We start from the raw sequence: 14,165 nt of genomic DNA on the forward strand, positions 1-14,165 counted from the left end.
TGGGGCAGCAGAGGAAGGACGCCGCGACCCAGGAGCATCGGCAGCTGATGGCCTGGAATGATGCGGAGAACAGGCGCCTTCAGGAAAAGAGGTGTGGGCTGTTCAGAAAGGAGGAGGTCTGGGTATTCTTAAAGCATTATGCTGCTCTGTGACATGTGGAGAAATCTCTTTCGAGGCCATCATTGCAATTGCATCCAGGAGGTCTTCTAAGGGGCTTCTGAAAGGCACTCTTGGTTTGCAGGCAGGTCCCTCTGCGCAGACTTCATTATCCGCTGAATTCAATATCTGCAGGGGGTCCTGGAACAGATCCCCCATGGATAACGAGGGTTCAGTGTACAGCTTAGGCAGCTGAGGGTCAAGAGGATGCCTGTCAAGGCAACGGGGGAGCCTGGCCAGTCTGCCTGGATTGGAACTGGAAGAGGGGGACAGAGGGGAAGAAGAAGGGTGGCGCGAAATCTTTTACACTCTAGGCTGGCACTGTCCTCTCCTCCGCCCTTTGCCTTCCATCCTGTCCCATTTCCAGTCCAGGGATTGGGAAGAGTTGTTTTTTGTCCGTCAGCTGCATTGCCAAAAGTTTTGGGGGGGCCCTCTGGGAAATAGACTTGGAAAAGGAGACGGTTTCTCTACAGGGCATCCAGAGTCATCAAGGCTTTACGTGATCACATTTGGAATACTCTTTGTCGTTCCAGTTTCCCCATCCTCAGAAAGCATCCTGAAACTGGAACAGATGCCAAAAAGGGCAGCCAAAAGTGTTCAGGAGGTTGGAGCGCCTTCCCTACAAGGAAGGACCAAAGATTTTGAGGCTCTCTTAATTTGGGAAAACAAAAAGTACTAGGGGTTTAGCACAAGTAGAGGTTTGTGAAACTATGCTGGGTGCGGAACAAGTGGATAGGAAGAAATTTTTCTTTTATCATAACGCTGAAAATCAGAATAAACTGATAAAATTCCGAATAAACTGATTAGCTGCAGATGCAGGACAGACAATAGACAGGCTTTGTCCATGCAGCGCATCACTGAATTGTGGACTTGGCTGCCGTAATGTGGGGGGTGGCTTGAAAAGGGAGCGAGGCAAATCTGTGGAGGTGGGTAGGTGGAAAATAGCTACTAGCCGTGATGGCTGAGTGGACCTTCCAGGTTCAGAGGCAGTATGCCTCTGAATCCTGGTGGTTGGGGGCAAACATTGGAAGAGGGATGTGTCAAAAGGATGGCCACTGATGCTGGCCCCGTGACCTGGATTTAGGATAGCTCTTAAGAGTGGGAAGGCTCTTGTGAGTCTATGAAAGGCAGACATTGTCAGAGGTGGGAAGAGGGATCATCATACCAAGAGTTTCAGTTGTTCTTGGGAGGCTTTGCCGTGTACTACATGCAAAATCTCTTAGTTCGCCCAACAGTCTTTTAAGGCAGGTCAGTCTCTTTCCCAAGCTGCAGACAAGAAGGGGAGGCAGAAATGTAGTGGTTTGGCTAAGGGCAACTTTATAAATTACTGGCTAGGTTGGGGTTTGAGTCGCATCCAACCCCTCCAGTACAAGCCTGGCACGTGCCATTGTGCTATCCCTCTGGGCCTGGCACATTGGAAACTTACCTACTGGGAGCTGGGGTGAGATAATTTGCCCTGAGTGAGTTTGTGTGTGTGTGTACATGAGCTGTAATGGATGCATCTTTCAGGCAGAGAGGGAGGTTGCAGGCAATGTTCCCTTTCTGGGCATGACAGTACAGTCCACAGAAAAAGGCAATGTGTATCTGACCTGTTTTGCCACACCGAGGATAGTGACTCCTCTGTCCCTCCAACCCCAGGCAGGAGCGCCTTCAAAAGGAAGCCGCAGCAGAAAAGGAGCGCCGACTGCGAGGGGCTGAGTATCAGGCGACCCTTCTGGAGGAATTTGTCAAGGAGAAGGAGAGAGAGGTGCTCCAGTTACAGGTAAAGAAGGCTGTGGGCCACGGAAAGAGTCCTCTTATTCGGGCACTATTACTAGCCACTCTGCCACTTGGGGTCAACCAAAAAGAAAAATCTTTAAAAAAATAAATGCAGATTTGGAGGAGAGCCACAGAGGTAACGGTTTGAAATCTGTGAAACGGGCCTTGTTGGAAAGTCATTCGTGTCATGTGCTTTGGGATGATTCATTGTCTCCTCTGTTGGTGCAGGAGGAAGCCAAGAGCTTCATCACCCCTGAAAACCTGGACGAGAGGATTGAGGAGTGCCTCAACCATCCACGCAACTACAATTTTGCCATTGACAAGGAGGGGCGGGTGGCCAGGCAGAGTGCCTTGCCGTAAAAACCTGGATGGACAGACTTGGCTTTTGAAAACCAGCCCCTCTGGAGGGTTGACTGTTTGCTCTGTCCAGCCGACAGATTCACCTGGAGTGACCAAGAATGGGCTTTGCTCAGTAGCACCCGTAAGGCTGCCTTTATGCTGAGTGAGTGGCATGAATCTTGGGTCTGACACGTCCTGACATTTTGCAGTTCCTGATGAAGATGAGTTGCTTCTGTTTTTCTGCAATAAAGGAGTGTGTTTTGTTAGCATTTCTGGCTGTTTCTTAAGCAGGGCTCTGTTTCTTCTGCTTTCAAAGGCTGCAGGTCTGCAGTACGTTTGAATATTTTTTTCCCCAGCTGTGCACCATGTACAACTGGGTTCTCTCGGCCACTGCCATATTGCTCATGGTGGCGTCATTTAGGAGATTATAGAATTCACTTTTATGGTCTAGTACTGTAGAATTTTTTGAATTAGTATTTTTTAAAAGCAGAGCTTATTTATTTGGTTTTGTTACCCTACCTTTCTCCCCAAAGGGCACCCATGGCAGCTTGCAACAGAATTAAATATACATATGCAGTAAAATGCATAAACTATAAAATACTATAAAACGTCACTGAAAGCCAAACAGCAGCAGAAACCCATCCGTCATAAAAACAGTGCGGAAATTAGTAAAAATCAGCACACACTGCTCTGCAACCAGCATACCTAAAAACCCTGCAGGGTTTGAAAGGCTTTTTGGAATAAAAATGCCTTCCGGCCTTGCTGGAAGGCTAATAAGGAAGAAGTTATTCTCAGCTCAAAGGGGAGGGAATTCCAAAGAACAGGTGCAACCACTGAGAAGGCCATATTTCTGACCGTATTTCTTGAAGGGCCCAATCCTAATAGACCATAGTGCCAGCACTGGGTGTTATAAACGTGCCATAAAGCATGTTTACAGCACCTTTGGAAGAAGGGGTGCCAGTGCCAGGACAGCACCAGTTCACAGACAGGCATGGAAGGGGGCACAGAAGCACGTAAGTACGTTGGGCAGCAGTGTGGGCTTTGGGGGCAGGAACCAGTCTGGGGGTTGGGAGTGGTGGAGTTTTAAAAAAGAGAGGGGACAAGGCATGACCAGGATGGGGTTTGCTGGGAGACAGTCTTGTTCGCTGTCACCACCATGCAAGATGTCCACCCACATGTTAAAGAACCCCATTGAGCTCAGTGTTGCCACCACAGACTGGCAGCAGCTCTCCAAGGGGTCAGTGAAAGAGGATCTTTCTTCATGCAAAGTCCGTGCTCTGTGGCTGAGCTACAACCTCTGCCCCAGTGAGTCAGGGGACCCAAAAGGTGCCCTGGGAATATCCGTAGCAGGCAACAGTGTTGCCCCTTCCGTAGCTTCTAGTTCCGCTTATGCCATGTCTGGGTGTCATTACAATGTGCATTTTCAGGAACGGTGGAGTCAGGATGTGAAATAAGTTTAAGGAGATGTTGTGGGGGTGGCAGGCTGAGAGAGAGCACTCGACACCATCCCTCTGTTGATCGAAATGTCGAGTTCCATCCTTGGCCCAACAGAAATTGCGTTTGTATTCCAAATGTGACCTCTAGTGCCTGAAGCTCATTGGTGCAACTAACAGCTGTTGAGATTCTGGGAAGTTCAGATTAATTTGTTTATTCTTTGCAGCAGAAGATTCACGACACTGGAGGAATCTCAGGTGCTTTGGTGAGCTGGCTGCTGTTTTTATCCAGGTGGCGCGGTCAGGAGGCCAACCCGGCCTCAAAGCAGGCTAAACACTTTGCTGCCACCAGCTGGTGAATGGTGTCATTGCAGGTGGGTAGGCTGCAACATCTCACCTGAGTGCTCTGGTGAGATCCCAAGAATCAGCGCATTCCTGAACAGCACCAGCAGTTTGCTTTTCTGCTGCAAGCATTGAGCAGGTGCAGGTTGTTTCCAAAGGTATTTTTCTTCATGCCCTGGAGTTTGGCTTGATTGTTAATGGCATTGCAATGGTTATGGCACAGGCAGGACTTTTGCAATGAGTTTGATCTCGGTGCACCTTGGCAGAAAACCTCTGCAATGCCAAGAAACCACTGTATCTCTGCTTGGTGTCTATGGGAATGGGGGGGAGGGTGAACTTCTCTATGCCCAAGTTGTCTTGGGGCTGTGACACTGTGCACCTCTGATTGTGGGGGGGGGGGGGGGGAGAGAGATAAGGAGCTGCTCTTCCAAGCTGCAAGAATTCTTTGAGCCTGGGCTTAGGGAACTGTACTGACACATGCCAAATGCTAGGAAGTCACCTTGTACTGAGTTTGTTTCCTCCGCAGCACATACAGCCCTGGTGTGGAAGCAAGAAGTGGGCGGGACCCTCTGTGTGGGAAGCATGTGCTGTCTCCCAGAGGTGAGGCCCCTCTGTTGCAGCACGCACTCTGCAACAGCTTTTCATATATGGATTAGAAAAGAAAACGGGGTGTGTTCTTACGGTTAGAATTGTCTATGGTGAAGTTTCAGCTGTTGAAATGGATCTCCCTCTCTGCAGACCGTGAGCCACGCAGGCCTGTCCTTCTCAGTTTTAACTCAAGATCCATCCAGGAAAGGGCTCTAACCAAAACACTAGCAACATGTTTGAATGGTGTCCCCAAAATATCCATGTCAGGCAGCAGAGGAACAGCAGTTTACTAGGGATAGGGAGGGCCAGGTACTCTTGCTGCAGAGCCACAAATAGAAACAAAGGGCTGAACAGGAGTGCTGGGAAGAAAATCTGCACAAACATATCCTAGGAAAGGGTCCAAGACAGAAATGGGCACCCATTTAAGGTTGCAAGATTGGGATGAGTCTGATTTTTGGAAACCTGAAAACGATTGAAAGATCGCAGGTTAATGCAAAAAGGGTCTTGGAACACCCATTTAGGGAGCATCAATGCATCTACTGTACATTTGTGTATGTAACAAAATACAATTTTTTATTCAACGCACAGGAGATGTACAAGTGCATAGAGAGAACTCCACGTGACTGTTTTTTGTGACTGGGCAGCAGCAGTCAAGTCACACATGCATCTTGTGGTATCTTGACGTGCTGGGAAAGTGAGCTAAGACCACGACAGGGGCCATCGGCGTTTCATACAGAACCGGGCACATCAATTCTACAAATGGAACACATTCATGTGGAAGAGGAGAAGGACCTCTGTTCAGGAGCAAGACATGCTCAAATGCATGCACAGGGGCTTCATTTTTTTTTCTGAAGTTGCCTGGCAAGGAGGTCAGCCTGTTAAGACAAGGACAAAAGAATGTAGAAGAACCTGCTCCAGTTCTAAACATGCTGTTTTATACTCGCCTCCCAATCATTTTGAGATCACTTCAGTGGCATCACTGGGATTTGTGTCACCTTGTACGGGAGGCCAGTGTGTCACGCCCGCATACCATGCATTGGCGTGGCAACGCCCCAGGTGGTGGGCGTGGCTATGCATCATCTCCCACCCCCCTGCTGGTTTTTTGGTTTTTTTAAATATGTATATAAAGCATGATGCTATAATTCCTAAAAACCACAATTTTAATTATTTTGGCCAGTAGCTGTGTTACCCCCCTACGCGCGTCAGCCAGTGCAGCCTGCATCACCCACACCCCTCTAGGAGCACTACTGGGTGGGCTCCTGCTGCTGGTCACCAAGTCAGATGCCAATGGGCAAGTCCTTGGAAGGATCCAGGTCCTACTGCTCACCACCTAAGAGAGAGCAAGACCCTGAACCTGTAAATGTAACTCGGTTGCTCACCAAGAGAGTCTTCACAATTTTCTCTCTCGGGATTGTCAGATAGACACAGTCTTCCCCATCACATAATTTGATGTCTTCAGAGGCCTGTATTCAGAGGGAAAAGACCAAAATGAGTCCATGTGACTCCATGGATGCCCCTTTGGGCTCTGGGGCAAGCTGACGATACAAGGGTAAAAAGAGCGTCGGCACACCTCTGGGCTCTGGGGCAAGCTGACGTCCCTCTTCCCTCCAGGATACCAGCCATGCGACCAGTGCTGGGCTTTGGATAGCTGCAGGCCAATGGCGAGAGCGACACAGAGGAAAAGCAGGACAGGCCTCTGGGATACCATGGTGTGGTCTGGAGCCTTGATGTCTTAGTGGATTCTAGAAGGAGAAATGTTTGAACACTCAGCAAAGGGAGTCACTTCTAGAGGGGTGGCGCTGGGAGTTTGATGCCATAGATTTGATTGATTAATGGGTGGGTGGGTGGGTAGATAGATAGGTAGATAGATATTGTGGCAGCTTAAAAGACAGATTTATTTCAGTACTAGTGGTGCCCAGTGTCCAGTAACAGCTTGGGAGGCTCAGGTCCTTTCAGACAGTCTGTGCCAGAGTTGGCTCCATGCAACTCACGTTACTTTTACTCTGCTGTGGGATGATGGGCAGCTGCCAATCTCTTAGCTAGACTGAGAACGAGATTCCCATTCAGCATCAAGGTCATTGAATGGCCCTGGGCCAACCCATCCCCCTAACCTTCCTCACAGGGTTGTCGTAAAGCTAAAATGGGGAGAAATCTGGCATGCGCTGTTCACTAGAGCACAAGTGCTCGTGTGCTAAGACTGCACAGTCAGGCTGTTCACATCAGCTGCCTGAGGAGTGTGCGTGCGATGAAAACGCCACTCCCACCTCCCTCTTCAAATGTTACAGAGCACCCTCATTCCTTTACACCAGGGGTCTCTAAACTTTTTGGCCAAAGGGCCGCATCAAATATCTGGCACAGTGTTGAGGGCCGGAAAAACAAAAATTAAATATAAAATTTAAATAAATACATTCGCGATGGAACTTAGATGATTGAATAAATGAATGAATAGGCTCAATGTCCAGGATTTCTCCAAATACAAACACAGCCCAAAGCGCACACTTAAATGCACTTCCATCCCACAAGCATAACTCCAGTCGTGTTTGGTGAACTGGGCCAGAGACTCTCAGGGGATCAGATGCCGGCTGCAGGCCAGATAGAGGCATGCTGTGGGCCACATCTGGCCCCTGGGCCGGGGTTTGGAGACCCCTGCTTTACATGGAGAGGAGTCTCAGCATTGGAATTTACATTGCTTTAAGCAGCACTAAACAATGGGAAGAAACAATTCATTAGAAATCATCAAGGAACTACAGACCATCACTAGCAGAAATTGCAACATGTGGCCAAAACTCTCAGGAAATATTATTCCTTGCAAAAAGGGTCATGGGTTTATACGGCACAAACAGAAGCAATCCTTCCCCCCTTCAGATTTAGCCTGGTGTAAACAAGCTTCCAAGCACAGTCCTAGGAAATCTAGCAACATATATATTAAACAGCCTTGCGGTTAACATCAGTCCGACATCCCCTCTGCCACAATGTTTTCTAATTGAGCATTCAGCAGCGAAGTCTCATGGCAACATCTGATCGCCGTACAAGCCCGCCAGGTCTACTCACCCTGTCTCAGCTGCTCCAGTCCTCCTCCCCACCTTGAGAACCTCCTGACGCTCAAGCAAACTGTGGTGGTATTTATACTTCTCCTTGTTTACCTCAGTGTAAGCAGCCGGTTGCCCGATTGGCCAGCGCTGCCTGCTGACGATTGCACGGTCGGCGAGGAGGTTCCATGGATGAGGCACTTATTGCAGTCCAGGGAGGATTTGCAGTTGGCAGTTTGGGACACTTCTCCCAGATGCTGGGTTCAGCTTCTCCTGGCTTGAGCCACATAGCTGCGCAGTTCGACGCGACATGTGAAATGCTCCCCAGACAAGCTCCCCATGCACCTCTGCACGCCTTGTTCAATCTTGAGTTTGGGCTGCCAAGCTTTGCTAAGCACATTTGTTCCGTTCCTTGATGTGGGATGTTAGTTGCTAGGCATGCAAATAGCCCTGACAAGGGGCATAGCTAAAGCTTCTGGCATCCGGGGCAAAGGGTGTGCTCCTTCCCAACTGAGACACCCCTACTAGTTCCCAGACAGGGACATGTTACTTCCCTTCTCCGTTGTCTTGAAAGATCTTTCCCACAGCCAACCTCTGTTGGTCAAGCAATTCAGGGAGCAACAATCGATAGACTTGTCAAGGTATGTGAGCTGCTTATGGGTCACAGTCTGAAGGCACATGCTGTCTCCTTGCAGGAGCTGAGCAGGGTGTGCTTAAACTGGATGGGAGACTGCCTGGGAGCCCCCCCAACATAGGCTGCCTGGATTTGCTCACTGGAGAAATGGGGAACTGTGTGCTTTTGACCTTTTAACATTGCCTTCATGGGGTGCGGGCAGGAGGCTCTGTGAAATGTCCTGGCACCACGGCAGGGGCACCAGGGGGGCTTTCGTTAAAATGCTTCTATAGCCAATAGACATTTTTTTCTTTTGCCATGAATAGCATGCAGTTGGGCCAGGAACTGTGGTCAGGGCAAAGTGCTCAAGTTTCAGGTCATTCTGCATGACTCCCCTGCTGCTATTTGTAAAAACAGACCAAATATAAAAGGGTTAATGTGTGTGCATGCCTAGCAAGATGCTTACTCGGGGGCCAAACTCCAGGTGGCCATTTGAATGGCCTCCATGTGCAGTGGCGTAGCTAGAGGGGGTGCAAAGCACTAAGTCTGGCAGGGAGCCCCTCCCCTTCAGAGCCGTTTCATACAGGGGGAGCAAGACAAAGCCATACGCCTGGCTCCAAAGGGAGGGGGAGGGGCCCTTGCATCCTGCAGAGAGGCTCCCTGCAAAACTTAGTGCTTTGCATCCCCTCTGGCTATGCCACTGCCCAGGTGATTGTGAAAATCGAAACAGTGTGCAAAGAGATTGAGCAAGACCATGCCTAAGCAGGGCCAGCTTGGACAAATGGTCCTAACTGGCCTTCAGCCCCACTGAACGACCCTGAGCTCTAGTCTGGTATGACAGAGATCACAATTCCTCTCTCTTCACATTCTTCACTCCAGGCTTTCTTAGTCAGTCATGCCTCCCCTCCACTCAAAGTTGCCATTTTTCTAAACTGACTCCACTCCAAATGCTTTTGTCTTCCTCGTGAAGAACAAGCACCTTCCAACTGCCCTGATGCAGTGGCAGGGCAAGTGGGGGTGATGCGCACGCTGGGCCGTCACATGAGTTAGTTGGCAACCTGCAGTCTCGGAGGTGCCACATGAGGCCCAGCCAAGATGGGGGCTGCCCTCTCTTAGTGTTTCGATCCAATCAGGGATCACTCAGAGGTGTTGGTGGAGTGACAAGGGGGGGTGCAAGGAAGGAGGAGGAAAGGGCGGCCAGGCAATTGCCCTACTGCCCCCTTCCTCCTCCTTCCTCCCACCACTGCTGTCACCTCTTAGTGTTATGGTGGCTTCCAGACAGGGAAGCTGCCAAAACACTAAGAGGGAGCAGATTGCTCTGCCACCCCCTTCCTCAAGCTGCTGCCAGCCCATGCATGTTACAGAATTATGAATTCCTTAATACAGGCCAGGAAGCAAAGAGTTCCCTGGTGAGCTTGGGTGAGCAAAAAGCGGCACCAGGCAACTAGGTGGGGGGGGTGTGTGTGTGTATTTTCCTAGTGATTTTGCCTTCTTCACCATTGCCACACACTGACATTTTCACTGAGTTGTTCACCAGGACCCCAGGATGTCTTTCCTGATTTGTCCCCGACTGCTCAGAGCCCATCATGAAGTTGGGAGTTTGTGCCCCAGTACCTCTCCCTTCGGGACACTGAACAAGCTTTGACACTTGGTTGCCCATTCACCCAGTTTGGAGAGATCCTCTTGAAGCTCTTTGCAATCCACTTTGTTTTTCACCAACTCAAACAATTTCAGGGCCATCTGCTAGCCCAATACGTACAGCACTCCTCTTTGGCTCTGCCGCTGGTCCAGCTAGACATCCGGTCTGGTGGGATGGAACAGAAGGGCCAAAACACAGTAATGCCAGGCTGGTGCTTGGCATCTAGAAGGACATCGGCTAAAGCAGCCAACCCAGCAGCTATTAAAGTCTACTGGACAGATGTGGGTGACAGATTCTCTCCGCTTATGGGAGTGTCAGCCAGAAAAATGACTTGGCAGTTAGCAGGAACTGGAAGGAAATGTTTGCCCTTTGGACAGGATAGGAACTTGAACCTTTGATGCTGGTAGGAAGCTCTCATGTGCGATGCCAGGCTGACAACATGAGGTTGGGAGGGAGCTGGCAAGGGAGGAGGAAGTCGAAAGCACAAAGCCCCTGCTGCTGTACATTTCCTCATGGAATGGGCCTTTGCCCACAATGTCATTTTGTTAATTCTCTGTTTCAATGAGCCTTTACCATAAGAACATAAGAGCCCTGCTGGATCAAGCCAAAGATCTATCTATTCCAGCTTCCTGTATCTCACAGTCGCCTACCAGATACCTCAGGGAGAGCACAAGACAACAACAGACCTGCATCCTGGTGCCCTCCCTTGCATCTGGCAATCTCAGGTAGCCTAAAACAAGGAGGTTGCACATTCCCAGCATGGGTTGTAACCTGTGATGGACTTTTCCTCCAGAAATTTCCCTCCAGAACTCTCCCCATATTAGACGTCTCAAACACCGTTGCTATTATGAAGGTTGCTTGGTATGGCGGAAACCCCAGCTGGTACAGAATAATAATAATAATATCATTATCATTATCAATCATCATCATCATCATCAGGTATTCCTATACCGCCTTTCTTGGTCCTCAGATTTCTCCTTAGACTTTATCCAAGGCAGTTTACATAGGCAGGCAATTTTTAAATCCCCGTAGGGATTTTTACAATTTGAAAGAAGGTTTCTATCTTTCAAGAAACCACAACATTCAGATGTTTCTTTCTTGATCTGGTCACACATTCTGGCCTCCATCCTCCCACGCTCAGAGCAGATGGAATAGCTCGGCTCAGCTTGTCAGCTGCTTCAAGGTCGCACTGTGCCGGTGGCCTCGAACTGGCAACCTTGTGGATGTTATCTTCAGGCAAATGGAGGCTCAAGCCTCTAGACCAGACCTCCTGCCCCCTTCTGTACACTCCTGGTGAAACACCTGTGCTGGTGACCTGTACATTTCTAAACATGGGTCACAGTGCGGGTGATAACCTGCACAGCCCTCAATAGTTTGAGACTCAAAAATCTGAAAGGTTGTCTCTCCCCATATGAGCATGCCTGTTCTATGAGCTTATCACGGATGGCCCAGTTGTGGGTGCCATTGCCAACAGACATTTCGTAGATGGTGACCCACAACAGGGCCTTTTCTGTAGTGCTGCCTAACCTGTGCAACTCACTTAGCAGGAGCAGGGGGGAGAGAGGTTCAAGCTAGGGATCATGTCAGCATGTACAACCAACATCTCCGACCCAAAGCCTGATGATTTCTATCAGAAGAATGAACATTAGTGATAAACACTTTGGATGAGCAAGCATCTTCTACTGGAGTTCCCCCTTGAGCTCAGGGCTGTTTTACCTGTTGCATACTTGGTGGGGGGTATATTACACACACACACACACACACACACACACACACACACACACACACGGGTACTCACCAATTCAGAAATGCATGCACATCACTTGTTTTCTCAAATCTGATGACTGGCTGTGAATTCACTCCCATTCACACGTACCTCCCTTGACAAGCATTGCCTTTGAGGTCATGTGTGGCCGTACAAGAGTTCTATGTTGTTCCATCAACAACTTCATTCCCACAGGCACGTCAGCCCTTGATGTTGTGTGAACCAGCCTTAAGACTGTTAACTCTACCATTTGAATGGCCACCGGACTCCTACTGCCTCTATTATGGGTATAGGAAGTGGGCAGTGGTAAGTTGGCTGGGCTGTTTGTTCCTCTGTGTGGAGCTGTAGCTTGACAGTCCAAAGAGTAAAGAAAGAGCTGCCTTTCAAACTTGGAAGGGACTTGGGAAAATCTGGGAAAGCAAATGTGGCCAACCGGAAATTTTAACAGGACTCCAGACAGGTATTTTTGGAACTTCACATCTGCAGTCCATATAGTGGGGGAAAAATACAGGGCTGTTTATCTGTGTTCATTAAGGCTGCAATCCTAACCACACTTTCCTGAGAGTAAGCCTCACTGAACAAAACAGAACTTACTTCTGAGTAGACCTGGTTAGGCTTGTGCCCCAAGTTGCACAAAGATCTTAGGACAAGCAGCTCATGATAAATGCAAGCAATGCTATCAAATTAGCAGCTAGAAGGTACTTTGCGATGCTGAGAGGAAAGGTATGCTAGAAGCACTAGTGATTCATGGTGCTTTGAGTGTGAGGTAACATAAATGGGCTCAGCTTCAAAACACAAAGTGAGAGATTCAGCTGAGAGGGACAGGAGCATTTCTTGGGTACGGTATAGCAATTCAATCTAGAGCAGTGGTTCCCAAACTGTGGGTCAGGACCCACTGGCGGGTCATGACCTGATTTTGGGTGGGTCGCCAAAGGGTGATGGAAAGATCAGACAACTCATTGCCTCATGCCCTGAGGCTATTCAAAAATCAAATACTGTTGCTGGTAATTACCCAGCAAAGAGCTCAGCTCCTGCAGCTTGCAAGCTTGTGTAAATACAGGGAGATAAATGTTTGAGGGTCTTTGGTTATTACTTATACATAAACATTATTTCTTTCTAAACCTTTTTTAAAAGTCTGATAAACCTAGGTGGGTCCTGATAGGGTGTCACTTTAAAAAGTGGGTACTGGTGCTAATAAGTTTGGGAATCACTGACAGAGTGAAGAAAGCACCCGTTACTCCGAAAGAGAAAATTTACAAAAACAAAGTTCCAACAAGGCCACAACAAAGTTATCACATCTTGTCTCCTGAAGCGCCAAGTCTTTTACAAGTAAGATTTTAATTGAATAGTGCTATTGATAGAATAAGGGGAGATGTATACCAAACAAACAGGGCTTGGTGACTGCCGAAAAAGCAAATTGAATCCAGGTCCTGGATTTGATGCAACAGCTCATTTCCTCCTGTGCCGTTGTAACAATCTCATAAGCCAGACGCTTGACAAGTGCTCAGCAAACAGTAGCCAGACAAACATCTGAAGGGCTAATTTTTAGACCCGACGTCAACTTGCAAAGTTGTCATCCAACGGGTCAAAGTCACTGCTAGCCATAATTGGGCAACATAATTGGAATGTTTTGGGTTGTTCAATTTATTGTTGCGATTTTTGTGCAATACAAGACAGGGTGTTTCGAGTCACACGTGGCATAGGGTTCTGGCGTCCCCACCCAGCGTAAACATTCAGACAAGAGCTTGACATAAACCAGGAATATAACATGAGATCGAATCTTACCAGTGGGTACGAACAAAGAAAGTTAAGCACACTTCGTGCCATTTTTTTTTTAAAGACTTTAGCCTAAATCAGTCGTTCTCCTAACAAAACTGTCTTCATAGGACTTGCATTGCTGGCTGACTTGTACCTCCCTCCCATTCCTGAGTCTTAAGTAGTCCATCTTGTTCTGTGGAATTCAACATTCCACAACTGCACAATTTTTTGCCAGTTCCAAACTGGTTTGGGATATATCCTCTCTAACCGACAGCCCAATCCTATCCAATTTTCCTGTGCCACTGCAGTCACAATGCAGACCCAAGGTAAGGGAACAAACATCCCCTTACCTTGAGGAGGCCTTTGTACCTCCTTTCTCAATGCAGAATGGCATGTTCTCCGTTAGCACAGCTCTATCAGCGCAGGAAAGTTAGTTAGGACTGGTCTGTGAATGTATTTCATAGCAGAATATTGCCCTTTAAAAATGTGTTTTTCTCTGCTTTTAGAAAGGATAGGATTATAATTCGTTCTCCTGAAATTTGCCAGCAGTTGCAACAGCAGAACTATGTGGTCAAACCGGGGTGACTCTCTTTAGTCTGTTATCACATGCAACGGAGGCAACACACTTCAACACAACTTTTAGCATCACAATCGGTACTAGGGGGCTTTAGCTCTGAGTTAGGACTGGCAGCCTGGAATCAGGACAAGTTTGTTGTCAACTGCCTCTGAAAGCAGAACTACATCC

The 14,165-nt window shown here is 48.4% G+C and overlaps 1 protein-coding gene across 1 annotated transcript in view; it reads left to right on the forward strand.

Moving 5' to 3' along the window:
• MRPS26 (mitochondrial ribosomal protein S26) overlaps nucleotides 1-2,522 on the forward strand; it is a 3,850-nt gene extending 1,328 nt beyond the window's left edge. Inside the window, exons 2-4 of the mRNA XM_066632484.1 lie at nucleotides 1-91; nucleotides 1,795-1,918; nucleotides 2,143-2,522. The exon at nucleotides 1-91 is cut by the window's left edge and continues 56 nt beyond it. Coding sequence (XP_066488581.1) covers nucleotides 1-91; nucleotides 1,795-1,918; nucleotides 2,143-2,274 — 347 coding nt within the window. The 3' untranslated portion in view covers nucleotides 2,275-2,522. The remainder of the gene's footprint in view (nucleotides 92-1,794; nucleotides 1,919-2,142) is intronic.
• Nucleotides 2,523-14,165: the final 11,643 nt, after the last annotated feature.

Source organism: Tiliqua scincoides, chromosome 6 (genome assembly GCF_035046505.1).
Source record: "Tiliqua scincoides isolate rTilSci1 chromosome 6, rTilSci1.hap2, whole genome shotgun sequence".
Taxonomy (NCBI): domain Eukaryota; kingdom Metazoa; phylum Chordata; class Lepidosauria; order Squamata; family Scincidae; genus Tiliqua; species Tiliqua scincoides.